The sequence below is a fragment of the Taurulus bubalis genome, assembly GCF_910589615.1.
Source record: "Taurulus bubalis genome assembly, chromosome: 2".
Lineage (NCBI taxonomy): Eukaryota > Metazoa > Chordata > Actinopteri > Perciformes > Cottidae > Taurulus > Taurulus bubalis.
Window position 1 is genome coordinate 20,451,840 of NC_136590.1, and position 20,814 is coordinate 20,472,653.

General features: G+C 42.4%; 1 protein-coding gene across 1 annotated transcript; it reads left to right on the forward strand.

Moving 5' to 3' along the window:
• Positions 1–19,451: 19,451 nt before the first annotated feature.
• On the forward strand, positions 19,452–20,814 carry adoa (2-aminoethanethiol (cysteamine) dioxygenase a; the record flags this gene model as incomplete). Its single annotated transcript, XM_079237538.1, has 2 exons — positions 19,452–19,787; positions 20,374–20,814. The coding sequence occupies 2 exons, from the start codon at positions 19,452–19,454 to the stop codon at positions 20,812–20,814; spliced, it is 777 nt and encodes a 258-aa protein (XP_079093664.1).

The window sequence follows — 20,814 nt, forward strand, 5'->3', positions numbered from 1 at the left end:
ACAAATTGTACAAATTGTCAATATTTGTGTTTTTGAGCTATGGAATATACCCAGTAATATTTGTAAAATAGGATATCTGCGTGCTCGTCTCTCGTGCTCGTCTCTTGTGCTCGTCTCTCGTGTGTTTTAAGATGAGATATTTTGAAGGTGGCTCGCAGAGTTTAAAAGGAAATCGCATTGTGTGCGGATTTAAAGTCGAAAAGCTACGGAAAATATGGTCAGTTTTGTATACAAATAGAAACCGTAACGGTTTTAGCACTCCCCGAAGAGGCACAAGGTTAGTTAAAGTTGTAATAAATATGTATGTTTTAAGGAATTTAGCATAATGCTGCGTTCACACCAAACACGGTGCGAATTATTTCACGAATTCGCGCGAGTTGAAATATCCCAACTCCGGCGGAAACAATTGCGTGACGCAAAGTTGCGTCAGCCAATCAGCGTTGAGAATCAGCTTTGAGAAGCTCCGCCCATCACTACCGCCATCTTGCCGTTGCTGAATCAAACTGCTGCTAGTGCGCCTGAAGTAGCGCTGGTAGCAGCCGTCATTCAGACACTGTTGTGGGACTACGGATAATATTATGAACCCAGACACCATGGAGTTTGATGTTCCGAAGAATGTGGAATTTACACAACAAGTATAAAGCAGAACTAGTGGTTATTTCCATGGTTGATGGCAGAAACGGTAACGGTGTTTTTACGGAGATAAGCCAGGCGCAGTTCCTGGAGGAGTCGGTGAAATTCACCGAGCTGTGTGCGGCTACGGATGATGTTATGAAGTCAAACACGAGGGCGTTTGACGTTCCGACGTTTTTGGGACTTCCACAACAAGTATAAAGCAGAACTACTGGTTATTTATTCCATGGTCGATAGCGGAAAAGAGAACTCTTTTTCATGGAGAGAAGCGATGGCGATAAGCCACGCCCCCTTTGTCGCGGTGTGATTTTTGGCGTTTGTTTCACTCGCGCAAGTAAACTGAAGCCCGTCAAATCGCGCCGCGACAAATCGTGCCGCGGAAAATCGCATTGTGTTTGGTGTGTTTGGTGTGAACGCAGCTTTAGTGTTGGCTCTGTGTGTGTGATGCTATTAATGCAAACGAGGAGTAAGCTAACATAATTATAATTTTTGTGCCTTTGTACACAGCTCTTACGTTGGAATTTACCAATACATTTGAAATCAAGTGTAAAATTACTTTTCTTGTCACCTTCACATACCCCTTACATCCCGCCTTAAAGTACTGCTATCTGTTGACTGTGCACTTTATTTAAACTTTAATTTGATATTCTACTGTAGATTTATTTGTAAATATTCATGCTCCCCGTTATTGCACTCTGTTTATTGTTAAATGTTTATTGTCAAAATGTTAAATGTATGAACCTTCCGCCCGAACAAATTCCTTGTATGTGAAAGCATACATGGCAATAAATGGTTCTGATTCTGATTCTGATCATATGTATATATATATATATATATGTATATATATATATATATACATGTATCATATATATATACTTATATATATATATATATATATATATATATATACATATATATACGTATATATGTAAATATATATACGTATATATATGTATATATATATATGTACGTATATATATATATATATATATATATATATATATATATATATATATATATATATATATATATATATATACTGAATTGTATTCATAATATGTCCTTATTATGTCAAGGTGTTGGAATATATGTTAAGTATTTTTTAACTGCAAAGTAGTAATGTAATAACTTTTTTTTGCATTGAATCATACTGGGATGTTTGCTGAAATTGATTAGATGGCCCTACCAAAAACAAAATCCACCAGCCGCCACTGACCAAACATTAATTTCACACCCAGTTGCAACACAGAACTGGCTTTCGTCAGCGCTGCCAGAGCTGCAAGGAAGATTTCATACCACTGGATGGTGCCAGCCGACAGAGCACATTGCTGAGCAGCTCATTGGACACAAGCTGAACAATCATGATGGAGATGAGATCATGCAGGACAGTGCCGGAGAAGATATGGTACTGGATCACTGTCGTCATCTTCGTCCTCGTCTTCTTCATCCTTGTCTTCTTCATTGTCACAACTGGCATCATGTTATGAAGGCTCTAATAGACCCCTGTGCCGCCCTCCTGGTTTTCAAAGCCTTTGAACTTCCTCTCTTTAACATCAAGTGCTTGTTGTCTTTTTTAGATGATCAATTTTCACCTTCCTCCTAATAGTATTAGTACTGTTGTTATCATCATCATCTGGTGCGCTACATCTGGCATTAAATGCCAGATGTACACTTCATGTCCTGACAGGAGTGAAATCAAACAATCAACTCGTCCCGGTACCAAGTTGCTTTTAAGGAAAATACACAGTTAATAACGCAGAACATGCATTTCTATATAAGCACTGCAAGTAAGTTTCTTTCAATATACAGGCCATATTCAGATGTTGCTGCCTCAACCACTGTGTTGGAGAGTACGTATACGTTTCACAGTAATATTCCGGTAATGCTGATGTTTTTTATTTGCTGAATTCCCAAAAAAGTGTGAAACAAATATGTTAGCTATACTTGTGCATTGTTGTCTGTCAACTGAACTCTTCCAACCTGTTTGCTCTAACTACAAACACACTGAGAGAGGGTTAAACGTCCAGACGTGACAACGCCAACGCCCTAAACTCTACCCTGCTTTATGGTCTGTTTGACTCTAAATGACCATAATTTACTAAATGAACATTACGCTGTATTGAAGAAGACTTGAAACTAGAGATTGAGACATGAACTCATGTTTACAATGTTTACTGAGGGAATAAGGTAGAGTAGAAGTAGAGTCATTTTCTATAGACTTCTATACAATCAGACTTCTTTTTACAGAGTTGCCCCCTGCTGGTCAGGAGAGAGAATGCTGGCTTGAAGATCTAGTCCAAAAGTTCCACTTTTTACACGCACTGTAACTAGAATATCTTTACGACAGGCCACAAAGCGTCAGAGCCAAATCTGAAAATACATACATAACATGTTCATGTGCAACTTTTTACAGTCTCCTTGTTTTGAAAACATGCTACAATCTATTATACCTGAAGTAAAAACTAACCATGCAGATCTTCTTACTTGTCGTTAACTAAACAGGTGAATGCGGATCCAGGTCTCATTAAGAGAGGAAGAGAGAGAGAGAGAGAGAGAGAGAGAGAGAGAGAGATCAGAAGAAGGGAGAAAAAGATTAATCTGTTTGTCATAGTTTTTCACAGTTATATCTCTACCCACCAGTACACACACACACACACACACACACACACAGACACACACACACACACACACACACACACACACACACACACACACACACACACACACACACACACACACACACACACACAGAGCAATAATGTGAGTTGATAAATTGGTCCACTTTCAGCACATTGGTGTTTGTGGTGTGGAATGATCCGTCATTTAGTGGAGATGACCTGATGTCATCAGAGAGTGAGTGAATACAGAGAGAGAGAAGTGAAGAGATGAATGAGACCATAACAAATCCATAGCCAATATTTCCACATCACTGAGTCTGACTGTTGCCATTTGAAGGGTAAACACAGAGCACACTCTGTGGGTGAACCTTCTGTTACAAAACTGGGTGTTGCATTAAATGAGTTGGCCAAGGAAACTCCCTGCACATGGTCAAAAGTGAACAGGCATCATAGTAAATGTATTGCAACACCATTGTGGACGTATTTTTTTTCCATATCCATAATGTGTAGGGTTCAGGGTCAGGGTGAATTCATGCGGTCTTAGACCTGCATTAAGGACTATGTTTGCAAATTAAATTAGTACTGGCTAGACTGCCACCACGCAAAGTCTACTGCAACTTACTGGAGCCATACATGACAAATGTGGTCCTCTGGAAATAAAGGTTGGCAAGAAGTCAAGTGCAACAAACTATTGGCAACAATTATCACTTACAGTAAAAGCCTGAGAATGCTGTGAATTGAGTAAACCTACTTCAACACATCATTCCCCTTAAATTAAAAAAACCTTTGAAGAAAGAAATTATTCTCCACAATTGCCACCAGGACAGCCTGGTAACGTAAAGCTGGTTGAACAAAGTTTGGTTGTATAGAAGTCTATAGAAAATGACTCTACTTCTCTCTTGATTTATTCCCTTTGTAAACATTGTAAACATGACTGTATGTCTCAATCTTTAGTTTCAAGTCTTCTTCAATGCAGCATGATGTTCATTTAGTAAATTAACGTGTTTTCGTCATGGAACCTTAACTCTTTCACAGTGTGTTTTCAGTTCATAAAAGCTAATTGTAGCATTTCACAAGTTTAAATGCATGAGACTTTGAGTAAAGCGAATTTAGAATTTAGACATAAGAAAAGCACATCATCCAGCATCAAAAACAATCTCAGACAATGCTAAAATGATTTTCTTAAAAGTAAAGATTGGCTAGTAAGGCACACATTTCTTTGAAAACAAACATTCTGTTAATATTTCTTTTTTGATCTTGTGAGTAAACTTTGATGCATTCTGAAATCTTATCAAGCCACTTTTTATAAGGATGACGAGATAATAACTATATTGCCAATATGAACAGAAGATGAACAGAAAAGGACCTCGAACAGTTCACTTTTCACTCCACTTTAACACTTTAAACACTATTTACAACCAAATCGGCAGCTCATGAAATCTTCACGGATGAGTTGCCCCTCAGTGAACCTGCTCCGCTTCACCCTTTGGAGACACAGTCCTCTCTATTGGTAACTTCTCAATCTTTCTGTCTGATCATTTTGTATTGGAGTGTGCAATAAACATTTCAGCCTGTAGAGGCTGTTTTCTGGCATTTACGCTGAGTTTTGATATCTCCTAGCAGCAGATTTGAGATGGACTGCAACTCACTGCGGTCCTGTTATACTCACTCCCTAACGTCACTGTCACTGTTCATCCAAACATCCTACGAGTTCGTTCCCACACATTTGACCAATGCACACATGTCATGGAATGGTGGAATTTGAAGACTATATTTAGCAGCAAGATATTACTCCACATACTCAAGAACTGAGAGCAAGGCCCTGTCAATCATCCGTGACCTATGAGCTGGCCGTGTTCAGTCGCTTTCACTTCCTTGTTTTCTATCTGTGGATTCCCCTCCTGACACACGGACACACTGTTCGTCATTATGGCAAAGACAACATTTGAAGTGTAAAAAGATGCCAACTTCACTCCATTTAAGGTCAAATAATAGCTTGCCGCATCTCATGTTTTGTAGCCCCTCTGGTATACAGCCATAGTTTATGTTCTCCATAACCATTATGAATTGACTCTGGGTATTGCTGACAGTGTGATACAGTTCGTTTTGGAAAGTTATAATTTAAAATTAAAATTTTTGAACACTTGCAAAAGTGTTTGTGTCCCTTCTGGTGGCCGCACTTCAAGGTGGCATGCCTGCTGTTATTACCTCTCACTGTCTGCATCCCAGTGCACCCTGATCTCTCTTCAAGAGGTAGCCTACTTTTGTCTGGATGTCCAATGGGACACCCTGCACACTCAAAGTCCAGATTGACATTAGCACGACATAAAAAATAATGAGACAGAAAATAGACTCTTTGCAACCAAACTTTGGCGGCCCGTTATTAAGTAGCTGATAATAATAGGGAGATGACATGAAGCACAAAAGATTTTTTTTCAGGGCTTAAAAATCTTTTTTGCGCCAGTGTTTCTGAGATAGGAGTTGCCATCTTCGCAATAATAAGATCTTTGATGTGTCGAGTCTTCTTGGCCAATCAGCGTCCCGTTTCTCGACATGCGCTCTCTGTACCTCTGCTAGCGCTCTGCCTCCGTTAGCACCCCCCACCCCCGCTGTCCTCCTCCGGGCGCCAGGAGTGAAGCTCGCCCAGAGCGCCACATGAGCTCGGCCCGGCGCTCTTTAGGCTCCTCTTGGCGGACCCTGCTCCAGCAGCTATAGGCTACCATGGCGAAAAGAAAGGCAGAGCAGGCGCCCCAGGAAAAGGTCTGCCTAACGTTTAAACATGAGTGGCTAGATGAAATAGTCCAAACTGGCACAGGTAGGTTGAAACTTTCAGACATATTTAAATATGAAGAATATTAAGTTATTAAATTGTTTATATAGGCTACCTTGAGGAAAAAAGACACCATGTCAATTTAATAGGCCTATAATTATTGTTAAGCACTGCATTAGCATTTTTCTTTCAATGAAGTTCCACTTAAATGTTGTACCTGCTGAGAAATGACTAAACACCTTTGATACTTTTATTTTTTTATATATATCATGATCAGTCATAACCAGTGAACCAGTCATAACCTCCCCTTATTGAAGTTCAACAAAGATCCTTTAAGTTCAACTAGACTGACTGGTAAAACACCATCATTAAAATGTTCCCAAAGTCCAGCCATGATAAAGGATATTGAATAAATATCAACCTTGTATACATATTGATGCATTTGCTGTCATCTCTTTGAATCCCCTATGGCTAACGCAGGCTTGTGGTCATTTTCGGCAGGTCGCGTGGTTGCGAATTGCTCACAGTGCTGAAATGTGCGCTCAGAAAAAAAAAGGGAAGAAGGGAACATCATCATCATGATCATGAGTATGAAAACTATCACCGTCTCCCCGAAGTTCAAAAACACACATAGACTTCTAAAAAAAAAAAATCTCCCATTGCCTCCATGTATGAATGTGTGCTTTATCACAGGAAATGATTCACGGGAAACATTTGTGTGCATGTGTGTCAAGGCTTTGTGTAGGGACGTTATTCAGATATCACACCGTATTATCTATTCAATAATTGAGCCTCCAAAAATCATAAAATCTATTTCCTGTATGAGTCATGATCTGTCCACATACGACACACACACACACACACACACACACACACACACACACACACACACACACACACACACACACACACACACACACACCTCTGGGACAAACACATGCTGCTCTCCTCTCCCTCCTTTTCTTCCTGTCTTCCGCTGTCCTCATTTTCCTCATCATCCACCCCATTAAGGTGGACCATTATATTAATTGTGATGATTGTTTTAGTCTTTGGGGCCAAGAGGGACTGTCACGGCAAACACAAAAAGGTCTGCCGTTTTTTTCTTTATTTGGTCCCAAATCAGAGCCACAACCACGTCTAAAGTCCCGCTAGTTGCTGGTAAAGGCAGACATGTTCATTAAATTCACAATGGCCTTTAGATTATACTCAATGCAGGATGACATGTACAGCACAGGTTTAGTTTTATCATTCGGTTTCTGATATCACCATTGTAATAGAAAGAGCCGGCCATATTGTGCTTTATATTCTTTCATTCACTGCATTTTTTAAAAAAAGTCCAAAATACCACATAATGATACCAAGACCTTGAGGAACACCATAGAAAAAGTAATATTGTTTTAATATCTCAAACTTTTAAAAACTGAAGACCACTTTTGTTGTCCACACAGTTATTTACACCAGACACATCATTCAAAAGGTAAAGCCTGTGTGTGACATTGAAATACCACACTCAATCGTCAAGAATGCACCTGTGATAACGCCTGTAACCAATGAGGTCAGCTAGAAGTCAGATTTTGGACACTATAAATAGGATTCAGCTGGACAATGGAGACATGTTTTGGAGTGAGATAACTGTAATTGCAATATACTGTATCTTGTTTGGCAGTACGATACAGAAACTATATTCATCTTCAGTTATTAAATGTGTCTAGATAATAGTGTTTCATATTGGCAGCTGGCATGTGGAAGGAGCTATTTATTTTGTGTGTATGTGTAAAGCTGCGTTGCCAAAGTACACAAAACTACAAAAAGGTTTTGTAGTTTTGAATGAAGGGATCGCTTTCGTAAGACATGAAAGATATTTTGTATTTTATGGCTTTGCTTTTTTAGTGTGTTTTAACAAAGAGGGCCCCAGTTTCACAAATTGTGTTTCATAGCAAATGTAAAAAAAAAAGTCCAGTAGCTTCTTTGCTGAGTGTTTTGCTCTGCATCTGTGTAACATCTTCAGACAGAAACCAAACCGCCCTCAGCTGATGGCATTCAGTCCGTGTGAAGGCTCTGAGGAAAGTCATCTCAGGAATGTCCAACAGGAACCAGAGGGCCCAGGCTCCCCCTCACCTCTCCTCCACTGTCACCCAGCCCACAAAGACCTGCGCAGGTCCCCGTCCATCCAAACGTCATCCATCCATCCATCCACCTGTCAGGCCGTGGCGGGACCCAGCGCGGCCGACAGACGTGAGCTGCCGTCAGGTTGAGAACTCTCTTACGAGGGCCCCTATCGGAGCTGTCCAAGGGCCCCGTAGGAGCCTGGAGTGCTGCGCCAGCTCAATCTTAGTAGTGGACAAAGTGAAGAGAGCAGGAGCCGTCCCATCAGTCTCCATTATGGGACAGCGTTGTTGCTCCGCTGTCGTGTTCCTGTGGTACTCCAAGGGAGATGCTGTCTCATACATCATCAGGGAACAAAGGGCCTGGCCAGGGGGGGAGGCTGGGGAGAGGAGGGAGGAGGTGGGTCCTTCCTGCCCCCGAGACACACATACTCAACCCCCTCCTCAAGGTCCACAACCAGCCCTCCACTGGAGGGAAGGGGGGGGTTCTCAACTTGAGGTTCGTTTCAAGATAATCTTCTAAAATGCGATGTCTTCTCTGTGACAAAAGACAATGAATATGAAACATATCAGTGTGGCGATAAAGGATTATTCTCAGCTGGCAAAATGAGTTTCATGTAACTCCTGGTGAGAGGCTGCACTCCTGAAAAAGGAAAGGCTGCACAGAGAATATCAACTGTATGCACTGTCAATGGAACGATTAGCTACATTTAGTCTGGGTTGTAATATTGTGTGTACTGTCAGAGGTTACATTTTGACAAAATATTTTGAATTTCCCTGACATTAATATGAAACACTCTGGTTAAGCTCTTCAACTTTGTTTTGTGTGATCTGGAAAAGTCAGACTTTGGATGGACAGACTGGGTTAGGGAGGTAAAGAAACAAACCAAAACGTTAAAAAAAAACATATGAGGATGCATGAAAGTATATTACTTTAAAATTAAAATATTAATAAAAAAAATATATTTATTTATTCATTTGTTAGTAATATACTGTCATGCATCCTCATCTGGAAAGGAGCTTCTGCCGCTGTCTGCTCCTATTTGCATCTGTAAGTGCACTCACACCTCACACAGTCTGTGTATGAGCTTGTGAAGTATTGCTCTGTATTTTTTGTATGAACTCTTTAACAAGCAGCTCCATTTTGGATGTTCAGTACAACAGAGAGCACAGAGGACACAGTGTAAAGCCAATGTGTGCAATGAGAACCAGAGGCACAGCTTCCTGACAAATCAACTGCACAGCCATATTTCTCACAGCTAACTCCAGCCTGAAAAAAAGCAAATGAGATGTGCGTTTAGCTTTCCGAGGTAGTCGGTCATTATAAATATGACAAACTTTTGAAAATATTACACTACCATAACCAACAGAAAGAAGCTATTCCACTGCAAGCTGATCAAGATAAAAGAAAAGTATTTTGCATTTTGTGCAACCAATTTCCCATATGCTCCAACCAACCAATTTTGTTGCGAGAGGTCAAGGGTCAACGATGACCAGCCAAAGTATAGTTGCACTCCAGATGTGTTATTTCCAGTGTACAGTATTTGCAGCTGCCTCTTTGTGTGCCATTGAGCAGGAAAGGCCAGCTGTAGCGGGTCGGTGTCAGAGAAGAACCTCCGGCTGCTGAATGTGATGAGCAGATCATTAGCATAGCAATAGCCGCTCTGCTGACTCTACAGTAGCTCCGATCAGCCCTCCCCCATTCACCGCTCACACTAAAATAATCGCAATACGTCCGCTGGCAATATTTGGCTCGCACTATGCAAGCGTTCTTTTTTTCTCAGAACAGTCTTGAGATTTGCTGAATCTGGCAATGCTGGCAAAGGAAAATGGAGAGGACGGTTTTCAGGAGCTCCTGCGATCATTTATCCACATCTTCGGTAATATGCTCATTGGCCTTTTCTGTTGAGAAGATCAATGTCAGTCTCATGCCTTTGTGTTCAGTACAGAGCAGGGAGTTCACTGGAGTGGCAGACGTACAGGGTGGATGGACAAAATGTTGTTTGGAAGAAGTGTGTGAAGGAGAACAACCATTAACCATTGAAACACAGCATCACAGAGAGCACGAGGAGGCTGACACTTCGCTCACTTCGCTCACTTCGCAGTCTTCCCCACTGTCTCCAACGGAGAGAGAACAAAGAGATTCACTCGCTTTCCAATACTTGAGTGTGGATGGAGGTCTTTACGAAAACAATCATTACAGGTTTGGGAATACATTCATACATTTTTGTCTCGGAGCACTGCAGCATCTCTATCAAGAGCCATCAGCAGCCCAGCCTGCTGAGTCGTAAGGTAAAGCTGCTCTTTCAGGGGGAACACTATGCAGTTTTGCACATCAACATATGCAGGTGATGGGGAGTACTACCACACATGTGATGAGTCGTGTAACGCCCCTTATGCCGTGTTCACACCGGACGCGCCATCCACCATGGAAATAACCACCAGTTCTGCTTTATATTTTTTGTGTAAACTCCACATATGTCGGAACATCAAACTCCATGGTGTCTGGGTTCATACTATTATCCGTAGTCCCACAACAGCGTCTCAATGAAGCCGCTGTCAGCGCTGGTTCAGGCGGAGCAGCAGCAGTTTCATTCAGAAACGGGGAGACGGCGGTGGTGACGGGCGGAGCTTCTCAACGCTGATTCTCAACGCTGATTCTCAACGCTGATTCTCAACGCTGATTCTCAACGCTGATTGGCTGCCGCAACTTTGCGTCACGCGATTTCTCCGCCAGAGTTGGGAGAATTCAACTCACGCGAATTCGCGCCGCGTCCTTCGCTTTGTTTGCCCCAGGTCAAACGTTCTGTTCGCGCGGCCTCAAACGCATCTATCTCGCCGCGGCGCGAATAAATCGTCAATTCGCGTCGCAGCGCGTCTGTGGATTTTTCTTTACATGTAATCTGGTCGCGCCGCAAATTCGCGCCGCGTCCGGTGTGAACACGGCATTAGTATCCCCGGATGGGTCTGCGTGAAGACCTACAAATATCCTCAAGCGATGAGTCACTTGAGTCAGCACCCACTGGAGCTGAAGACTACAAGGAGGAAAACATCTGGAGGTGTGGACTCAGCGAGCTGACCAGACCTCTACTCGCCCCCAGAGACTGAATACAAGAGGACCTATGTCACTGTGATGTCCCCCATTGGTCTTTGGACTACGGTTTTGAAGCCTTGAGTTTGGCCTTTGTTTCTGGCCGCCTCCATCTTGGTTAATGGCCGTCGCCATCTGTTTTTATTTTTACAACCAGAAGTGATGCAAGAATAAGACACTTTTTTACGCAGTATCCTGTCAATCACAAGGGAGCCCTGTCCTAAACTTTACCCCGCCTTATGGTCTCTTTGACTCTAAATGGAGCATAATTCACTAAATGAACATCATGCTGTATTGTAGAAGACTTGAAACTAGAAATTGAGACATAAACTCATGTTTACAATGTTTACTGAGGGAATAAATCAAGAGAGAAGTAGAGCCATTTTCTCATAGACTTAAATACAATCAGACTTCTTTTAACAACCAGAGCAGTCGACCCCTGATGGTCAGTAGAGAGAATGCAGGTTTAAGGCACTTCTACATTGCATAATCACGAGTACTCTTATAATAAATGGATGTGTGCGTGTGCGTGTGCGTGTGTGTGTGTGTGTGTGTGTATGTGTTTTCTGTCAGCACTGAACAGCTTTCAGATCACACTTGTCCAATGTTTGAAGTGTTACAGACATTTTACTTCTCCCGACCTGGAAGACTTATTCAAACATGAGGCCGCCGCAAATTTGCAGTGAATTTGCGGCAAATTTACGGAGTGAAAAGCATGTCTGAATAAAGGCTGTAGATTTGCCCCTGAAGTGTTCAATAACGCGGCTCAGTACAACACACGGCGCCATGAAACCCACTGGAGTCAGACCGTTTACACAAAGGTAATAGTTTCTATCAAGGCAGCAACAGCAGTGACGAATGGCCTGGTTCCGCCCCATTGTTTTACACTTTACTCGTACTCCTCCGGGCCCTGATTGATAGAGATGCAGTTAATTTCATCATCAGCTTTGGAAGTGGAGATGTGTTTTCACAAGCCACTGTTTCCCACAGGCATATGTATCAGAGTAGCCAACAATGGTTAATTGCTTTAAGTGGACATCTACAATGGAACTGAACGTGAAGAATTTTCTAGAACAAAAGAAAATTCTTTCAGAATATGTGCACTCAAACTACCACTTAAATCATAATGAAATAAGTGCTAAAAAAGAAAAAAAGATCTCAGTTTGATAAATGAGATAGTAAAGGTCCAGTCAACTCGGAGCAGCTGGATCAGTTCATCTGGGAATGATGAGACCAATTCAAACAGAGCTGAACAGCAAGCATTTTTCTCAAAGTTACCCTCCCAACACCAACTCTTAAAAAATGTTTCCCTTGACCACACACACACACACACACACACACACACACACACACACACACACACACACACACACACACACACACACACACACACACACTTACAATGTATGTATATAAAAATACATTCTGAAAAGTGAAGCCAATGTGGAAGTGCCTTGAACCTAAATTATTTCTAATGGTCTTTTTATTCCCTCAGTAAACTTTGTACACTTTTGAGACACATTTGAAACTATTGAGACCACAGGTTTGTCAGTTCTACAGTGTTTCTGAAAGGTAATTGTAATATTTTGGTTGCCTAAAAATGTCTTATTCAGCCTTTGTCACTAAAAACATGATGGCTACGGCCAAAATGCTGAACTTGAGGCTTTAAAACCGTAGTCCACAAACCAGCCGGTGACATCAAGGAGACTACGTCCACTTCTTGTAAATCTATGGTGCTATGGCTGTCTAAACCTTTAGAAATATAATAATTGTAATAATATTCATAGATTAATTTTGCATATAAGGCTCCACAGTGCTTTTTCTGGAACACCATGTTCACACAGACAGTTCCACATATTCACACCTAGTCTAGTCTAGTACAACTGCAGCTGATCTATTGGAGCAGTTGGGGGTTAGTGCCTTGCTCAAGAGCACCTCATTGGTGGTTACCATGGAGAGGTGCTGCTCTTTCACATCCAGATTTATGAATGAAGGCATATGTGACCTTCAAACATCACAAGCCCTCTTCTCTAACTTCAGACAAACACTGAATACACAAAGAGAATCCTCATTAATGTAAAACGGGAAAGTTTGGTTTTGTTGCAGAAATATGAAAAATGAAACACTACTGGTTCCTAAATGTATTCTGTCATGCCCGCCTTGAACTGTCTAGTTTCTTATTCACAGTGAACACACAATTGGTACAATTGTTTCCACAGATTTGGTGCTAAATTGAACCATATTTGACCACTTGAGAATTATTTAAAATGATCAAAAACACCTTCAAAATACCACACGAAGACACCAAGACCTCAAGGAACACCAAAGAAAAATCCATTCTGTGATTTGGTATCGAAATCTGACATCTGGAGATTATTACAAGAATTGCCTTTTCTGAGATTGAAAGGCTCATTGGATGGAGCTCATTGGATCCCGCTCCTAATACATGCAATTCTAATTCAATTTAGGGACAAAAATATTAGAATACACAATTTTTAGAACTGGCCAAAATAATAAATTCATGCTGTATGTTAAAAACTGCATGATTTTTGCCCGAAACTGCATGGGATTATCATGAAGTGGGCGTGGCTGTAAAGGGGGAATTTGTGGGTTCCAATAGAAACCATTTCCATCGATATATTTTGAGGTGAGAAATCAAGTGACCAATGTGAATATGGCCATGCCAGTTTTTCCCTTACCAACATTGAGCCTATTCAGCCTCCTCCTGACATGATTGGTACCAATAGATTCACAAGGTGGTCCAGCTTCAAATGATACCAGCATCTTCACTCCATTTTTACAACTAAGCTTCAGCCCCCGAAAAACAATAATGTCGGCCGAGTGAACTTCAAGAGGTCAAAATATTCAGCTTTCAGTCTTTCAGCTTTAGTTTGAGTCGTCATTGTTGGGTGAACAATCACCAAAGTGTTACACTCACAACAAGACAACAATGTATGTATGGAGCTTTAAGAGGCCTTTCTCATGAATACATACTGATTGACATGGAAACATACAGTAAATTATATATTATGACGAAGGCAAAATGTGTGTGCATCAACAGCCCCCCAAGAGCACCTTTCTATAGAATGCACAGAGAACAAAGTTTTACATTTACATCTTCTAGGTCCACTGAGGGACCTAGAAGAATCCCCAGAAAAGCTATGTCTGAAGAAAGCTGTGTTGATGGAAAGAACAAACATTAGCATTGCGTTGTCTCCATAATTCAAGTTATGCAGACATTTTTTTTCTTTTTTCCGGCAAGCTGATGAATTTTCATATCTGGCGCGGGTTGTTGCGGTCTTTGACGGACAACAGAGTTGGCTTCATTCTCAACGATGGCCTGATTCAATGAGGCCACAGAGGGGCAACAAATAAAAGACTCCTCATGTTCTCAACCGTGGAACACACTGCGAAATAATGACAACTCTGATGACAGAGAACAGGCGGCGTATTGACTGAACACAAAGGCCATGTTGACTGGTCGCACTAAGTGATCCATAAGCAGCTGTTATCATTGTCTCATTGTTTCAATATGCTGATTCCAGAGGACAGAGGAATGTGTGTGTGCATATGTCTGCCAGTGTGTGTGTGTGTGTGTGTGTGCAAATGTCCAGTCACACTTGTATATTTGTGCATACCTGAATGATTGTGTACATATACACCAGGGCTTCTCCCTGGTCTATATACATATCAGCGTTATATGTGTGTCCGCCAAATGCGTTTGTATATTGCGATGAAAATTGTGGACAGGAGGAGAATCACTTGTTCCATTCAGAGTTCCTTGGCTGCAGCTCTGAGGACCGCATGGTGAAGCTTGCTTGACTTCTCTGCAATGTCAGTCATGCACATTTTAAACAGCTGGGGAATAATGGCGGCTTTATGTTCCGAGGAGTGGCAGCAAATGCAAATACGGTCTGAGACAACGGGGGTCTTTGCAACTTCGTCCTCAGTGAACGCATAATTCAAACAATATTGTTTTATGCAACTTAAACTCGGGATGCCCTTTCAGGAAATCAGCTCCAGGAAAGTCAGGACTGCTGCATATCTTAAGAGAAGCCGCTCCCACTCCCGACTGGTCAAATACCGACGCTTGGTCAGTGCCCCTCGGACTCTGATAGCGACACACGAGGCATACTCAGGTTTCTGTGTGAGACGCACCGGACTTTTAACTGACTCCAGTGAAAACCCATGTGTGCCATTGTTAGAGTCAGAGCAACTGATGTGTAGAACTACGGTGTAAAGAGGGAGAAACACAGGACCTTCACTCAGGTCATTGTGCTATGTTTGGCTGAGCTCACTGTGCTCTGCCTCCTGCTATTAATATACTTATATAGTCCCTTTTACAGTTTATAAACAATGATGATGTACATAATGAGCTCACCCAGTTTGGCAACAGCAGTACAGCAGAGTGCAACAGCTTGTTACACTCTTCTGCCGATGTTCCGTATCCACAGGGCCCTGAGAGAAGCACCCCGCCTCCCAGCCCCCGTCCTCAGGCTCATTCACATGACCGGGCAGGGGAAATAACTGGATACAGCTATTAGTGCATTTGACAACTATTAGGACCTAATGACTTACATGAGGGCTATTCATGTGTTCGTACTGGGAAGTTGATTTAAATTGTAAGTCTATATAAAAGTATTTGAACGAATTAATAATTTCTATTTTGCAGTATTACTATTTTCTTCTGTACTTTTGTCATATACAGACATGCAATATAATGTATGTTGATATTGTCCAATGTCAAATCTATGTTTGATCATGTGACGAGATGCAACAGTGGTGTGTGTGTGTGTGTGTGTGTGTGTGTGTGTGTGTGTGTGTGTGTGTGTGTGTGTGTGTGTGTGTGTGTGTGTGTGTGTGTGTGTGTCAAGCAAAAATAAGTTTTAATTGGGCAGAATGGAAACAATCACTTTTTTTATTTTGCACAATTCAAACAATAAAAGAAAAATCATGACAGAGATAAGTGAATATCACAGTGCAGGAAGAGACAAAAAGCCAACTGGGCTTATTTAAAGCCTCCGCCTATATAATATTTAAAATGTCTTCATTAGGGAAGGATATAAACTTTTTTGTTTTATGATGAACATGAACATACATACATAAGCAGTATAGAAGCCTCCACAATGATACTCTTTGGGGATAGGGATTGTGTACACCCCATTAGGTATTTTTGATCATGAAAAGTATTGACACAATTCACCCTGATATTACTTGAATAAACTACTAAACTGGTGGTGTTGGCCATTACTACTAAAAACGTGTTTAGCTCCATCCACAGAGGTTTATCTCAGCTGATCGCTGTGTCGACACCAGGACCTCGAAGAAAAGTTTCTTTGCCTAAAGTTCAAATCTGTGGAGAGCAGAATAAAGAATTGAACAAATGATGATTACATAGACTACCAGTCGGTCTGACCCCCTGGGATTTAAAATGGATTAAACATTTTCACATGCCTTATCAAATGACGGTGGGTCTCTAAGCAACGTGGTCTCATCTTCTGTGTGTGTGTGTGTGTGTGTGTGTGTGTGTGTGTGTGTGTGTGTGTGTGTGTGTGTGTGTGTGTGTGTGTGTGTGTGTGTGTGTGTATGAACCTGTAATGAACCGGCCTCATTATTTCTCAAGGAGATATAGCTCGCTTTGTGTCTCCCTCACTTGTCATGCAGAATCATCATACACAACACACACACACACACATACACACACACACACACACACACACACACACACACACACACACACACACACACACACACACACACACACAAAGACACACATGAAAGAGGTACTCAAACCTAAACCTACCAACAAGTGTGCCAAATGTTCAATTGAGCTAAATGTGAGCACGCCCACACACACACACACACACAAACACACACACACACACACACACGCACACACACACACACACACGCACGCACACACACGCCAGTGACTCAGCCCTGTGCTTTGTTGTTGGGTTACCCATACTTCCTTTCTTCTGCTTCAGAAGGCAGTGACAGGAAGAGGACAATACTACAGTCTGATAGGGCAACAGATTTTTGGCTTCTCCACAGATAGCGAATGGACCCTGTTCACATTCTCGACTGAAAGTCAGTGAGGCTTAGACATGGATGGATTACTGAAGCATAAAGTGACACATACCAACCATGAAGAGAAACAAAACAACTACAAGGAGATGCAAAACAACCTCAAAGAGATACAGAATGACTACAAATATACACAAAGTAGCTACAAAGAAATACAGGATGACTACAAAAGAACACAGCAGCTACACAGAGATACAGAAGGACTGCAAAGAGACACAACATTACCACAAAGACACACAAAACAACTACAAAGAGACACAAACGACAACAGAAGGAGGCCAAACAACCATACATTCTGTCTGTCTTGCTCTTATGTAGTGGAGGTGGGGGAACTTTTTCATGTGTGTGCCCTGAGGCAATTGTCTCATAACATGTTCAGGGTCCTGACAATGCCCTGTGCCCTTAAAAGGTGGTGTGCCCTCATACCTCATCGATGAAATGCCTTCCATAATGACCTGTACGAGTTCTGAACTGGTGCTATCAGAGGGACATCTAACAATGCCAACGTAACCCATACGACCATTATAAAAATGATTCATATGAACATTTCCTGATGTGTCAACTCTATGTTTAAAAGGACCCTATGGCTTAATGTACAAATTAGTGTGTTGTTAGTGTAATTAGGTGCTGAGATATCTGGGAACACAGCAATTTCACTAGGAATAGGTCCTAGTTTACCAAAAAGGCTGCAAGTATATGAAGTCACACATAAGTGCCTAGCACACTGGGCGGGGTATCAGTATTCAATACCTTTAAGGTGTCGACCAAAATAACACAGGACCCAGTATCGAAGCCCCTCCAGCCACCTGCAATTGATCCTTTTTGTGCCCGAAAAATATATATTTGTATGGTTTTGCTTGTCTGTCTTGTCTTTCTGCCCCGTCTGACCTCTTTTTGGTGATGCTGATGTCAGCAATCAGTGAGTATAACCGATGAATCCCTATAAGTCCTCCAAATGTAATGATAAATGTGTTTTTTGTCTATGCCTCCTTGAACAACATATACATTTTTTTTTCTAATTCGACAACCCCTGTAGACAGGAAGACAGTCGTAGTATTCCTTTAATCACACCTTTATTGTTTTTGTATCGGTCACATGGTCCACTTTAACTGTTCTGTCGTCCTGCAGATGGGGCGCCATGAACCAATAGTTATGAACTATGAAAATAAAACCCCAAGTTGTTATAACTTGAAGATTTCCGGTGAGGAACAAACTGTTTTGTTTATCTCTCACATTACTCCTTGGTGAAACAGACCCTCTGTGTTTTCTGCAGTAAGGAACCTGAATGAACCCACAACAGTGTCACAATGTAACGATGCTGCAATTAGCATGTAGACAGTGTGACGGACGAATGGGAATAAAGTCATCTATTGTTCGATCGATTTTTCGTTCATAATTATTTTTATTTAATAGTTTATTTAATTAAATTCTGTATGTCGTGCAGGTTCAGAACAGATGCAGTGTGTGTTAGGGGCCTCTACAAGTGCAGTCCTCTTTTAACAGAAATGAAGCTACAGGTGTCTGAGGGCTCAACGCCTTGGTCTCTGATGAAAAATCACTAAGCTATCTCAAAGGGAGAATTCTGCAGGAAGGGAGGATGTGAAGTTAGACGGGGCTGAGAGTTCAATGGCCTGTCTGGCCTTTCCCTCTGCAACTCCATCCCTTGGATATCTGGGAAATGTAGTCTCATTGAAATGCAAGCTAACTTAGTTTTGTTTCGTTTTGATTATGTTAGTAAAGGGCCCAATCCTGCACAAAGACACACACATTTCTATCAAATGCGATCTGATCATGAGGTGCTTCACTGTTTGTGTCTACGTGAATACGTGTACGTTTTGTGATGAAACTCCAGATCCCAGGCTGCTTTGAGTTTCGCGCGCATGCTCCGTGAGCGCTGACGAGGAGGCGAGTCGGTGGAAAATGACTGGAGGGGGGCTCTTATCTCGGGGTGAAATTAGACATTACGACCACGAATTGCATTTTGTTTCTATTAAAGTTTATTTTTTGTCTTTTTTTAGCGCTGGCTGTCCTGCTCCGGAGAACGTTTGCTAACATTGGCGGATTTGCAAGGCATTTTTATCACGGAGATCCGGGAGCAGTGCCAGAGACTCGCCGCTAACCGTTAGTCCCTTCACTCTGCAGCCAGGATGCCGCGGGACAACAAAACTCCTCTTATTCAGAAAATAGCAAAGCAAGCCGACATCACCTTTAGGGGCTTAACGTCGTCGGCTGACGGGGACAATAAGCTCGCCGCGGACCAGCAGAGTGAACTAATATCCTTAGTGACCGCGGTCAGGGCTGCTGACCTGAACATTGCTCCCCGGAAAACCCAACCGAGCTCCGGGGCAGCGGGGCTCCACAGCCCGCCGGTCACCTACATGCACATCTGCGAGACGGAGGCGTTCAGCATGGGGGTGTTCCTGCTGAGGACCGGCGCCTCCATACCGCTGCACGACCACCCGGGCATGAACGGGATGCTGAAGGTCTTTTACGCCTCATGTCTGTTGTGTTATGGCCTCACGCGACCCACTCTGTGCTCCTGCTAACCCTAACTTACTTTGTTTAAGCTAAGCTAGCTGCAGCTAGCCAGGACATGCTCACCAGCCCGTGTTTCAGCGCACAAAGCGACATTTAATGAGGTTCATCATAATATTTGGTTCACCCTAGATTGTTATGTCCTTTCATCATGCTCTTTGGATTGAGTAGCGTTACCTTTGCTAAAACCGAGGCATGTGAACTAGAATACTAAATTGGGGGGGTCACTGTAACCACCACTTTAATAATGTGTTGTCGAGGGACCATGTGTCCAAAAAAAGAGAGTTTTATTATTTCAGTTGTCGTGCTCACGTCATGTAGATTCTTAAATAAGTTGATCACATTACACATCACCTCAAAACTAATGCAAATCAAATGTGAGTACATTTTTAGAAACCGTGAACAATGGGGGTCAGCAGGAATTGACATCAACGTTAAACTGACATGATCAACTCGATTGATCCGTGCAGATACTGATCTTAGGAGTAGCAGCCAGAAGTAACCAATCCATGCAATGTCCTGTCTCTTGTTCAGGTTCTCTATGGGAAGGTGAGCCTCCGCTGTTTTGACAAGCTGGAGGATAACCTGACCCCCGGCACCGCTCCGCCTCACTTCGAGCCCCCGTTGGCTCTGTTCCAGACGGCCTCCCTGCGCCACACCGTGCTGCGTTCGGTCGCCGAGTTCTCGGAGGACAGCGGGCCGTGCCTCCTCACCCCTCTGCGGGATAACCTCCACGAGATCGACACGGTGGAAGGGCCGGCCGCCTTCCTGGACATCCTAGCCCCTCCGTACAATCCAGACGACGGAAGGGACTGTCACTATTACAAAGCCCTGCAAACTGTGACCGAGGGTGGGACGGATGGAAAGAGCAATGAAGAGCAGCAGGGCGAGGAGGCGTGGCTCCTTGAAATCCCTCAACCAGAGGACTTCTGGTGTGGCGGGGAACCCTACCCAGGGCCTGCGGTCTCTTTCTGA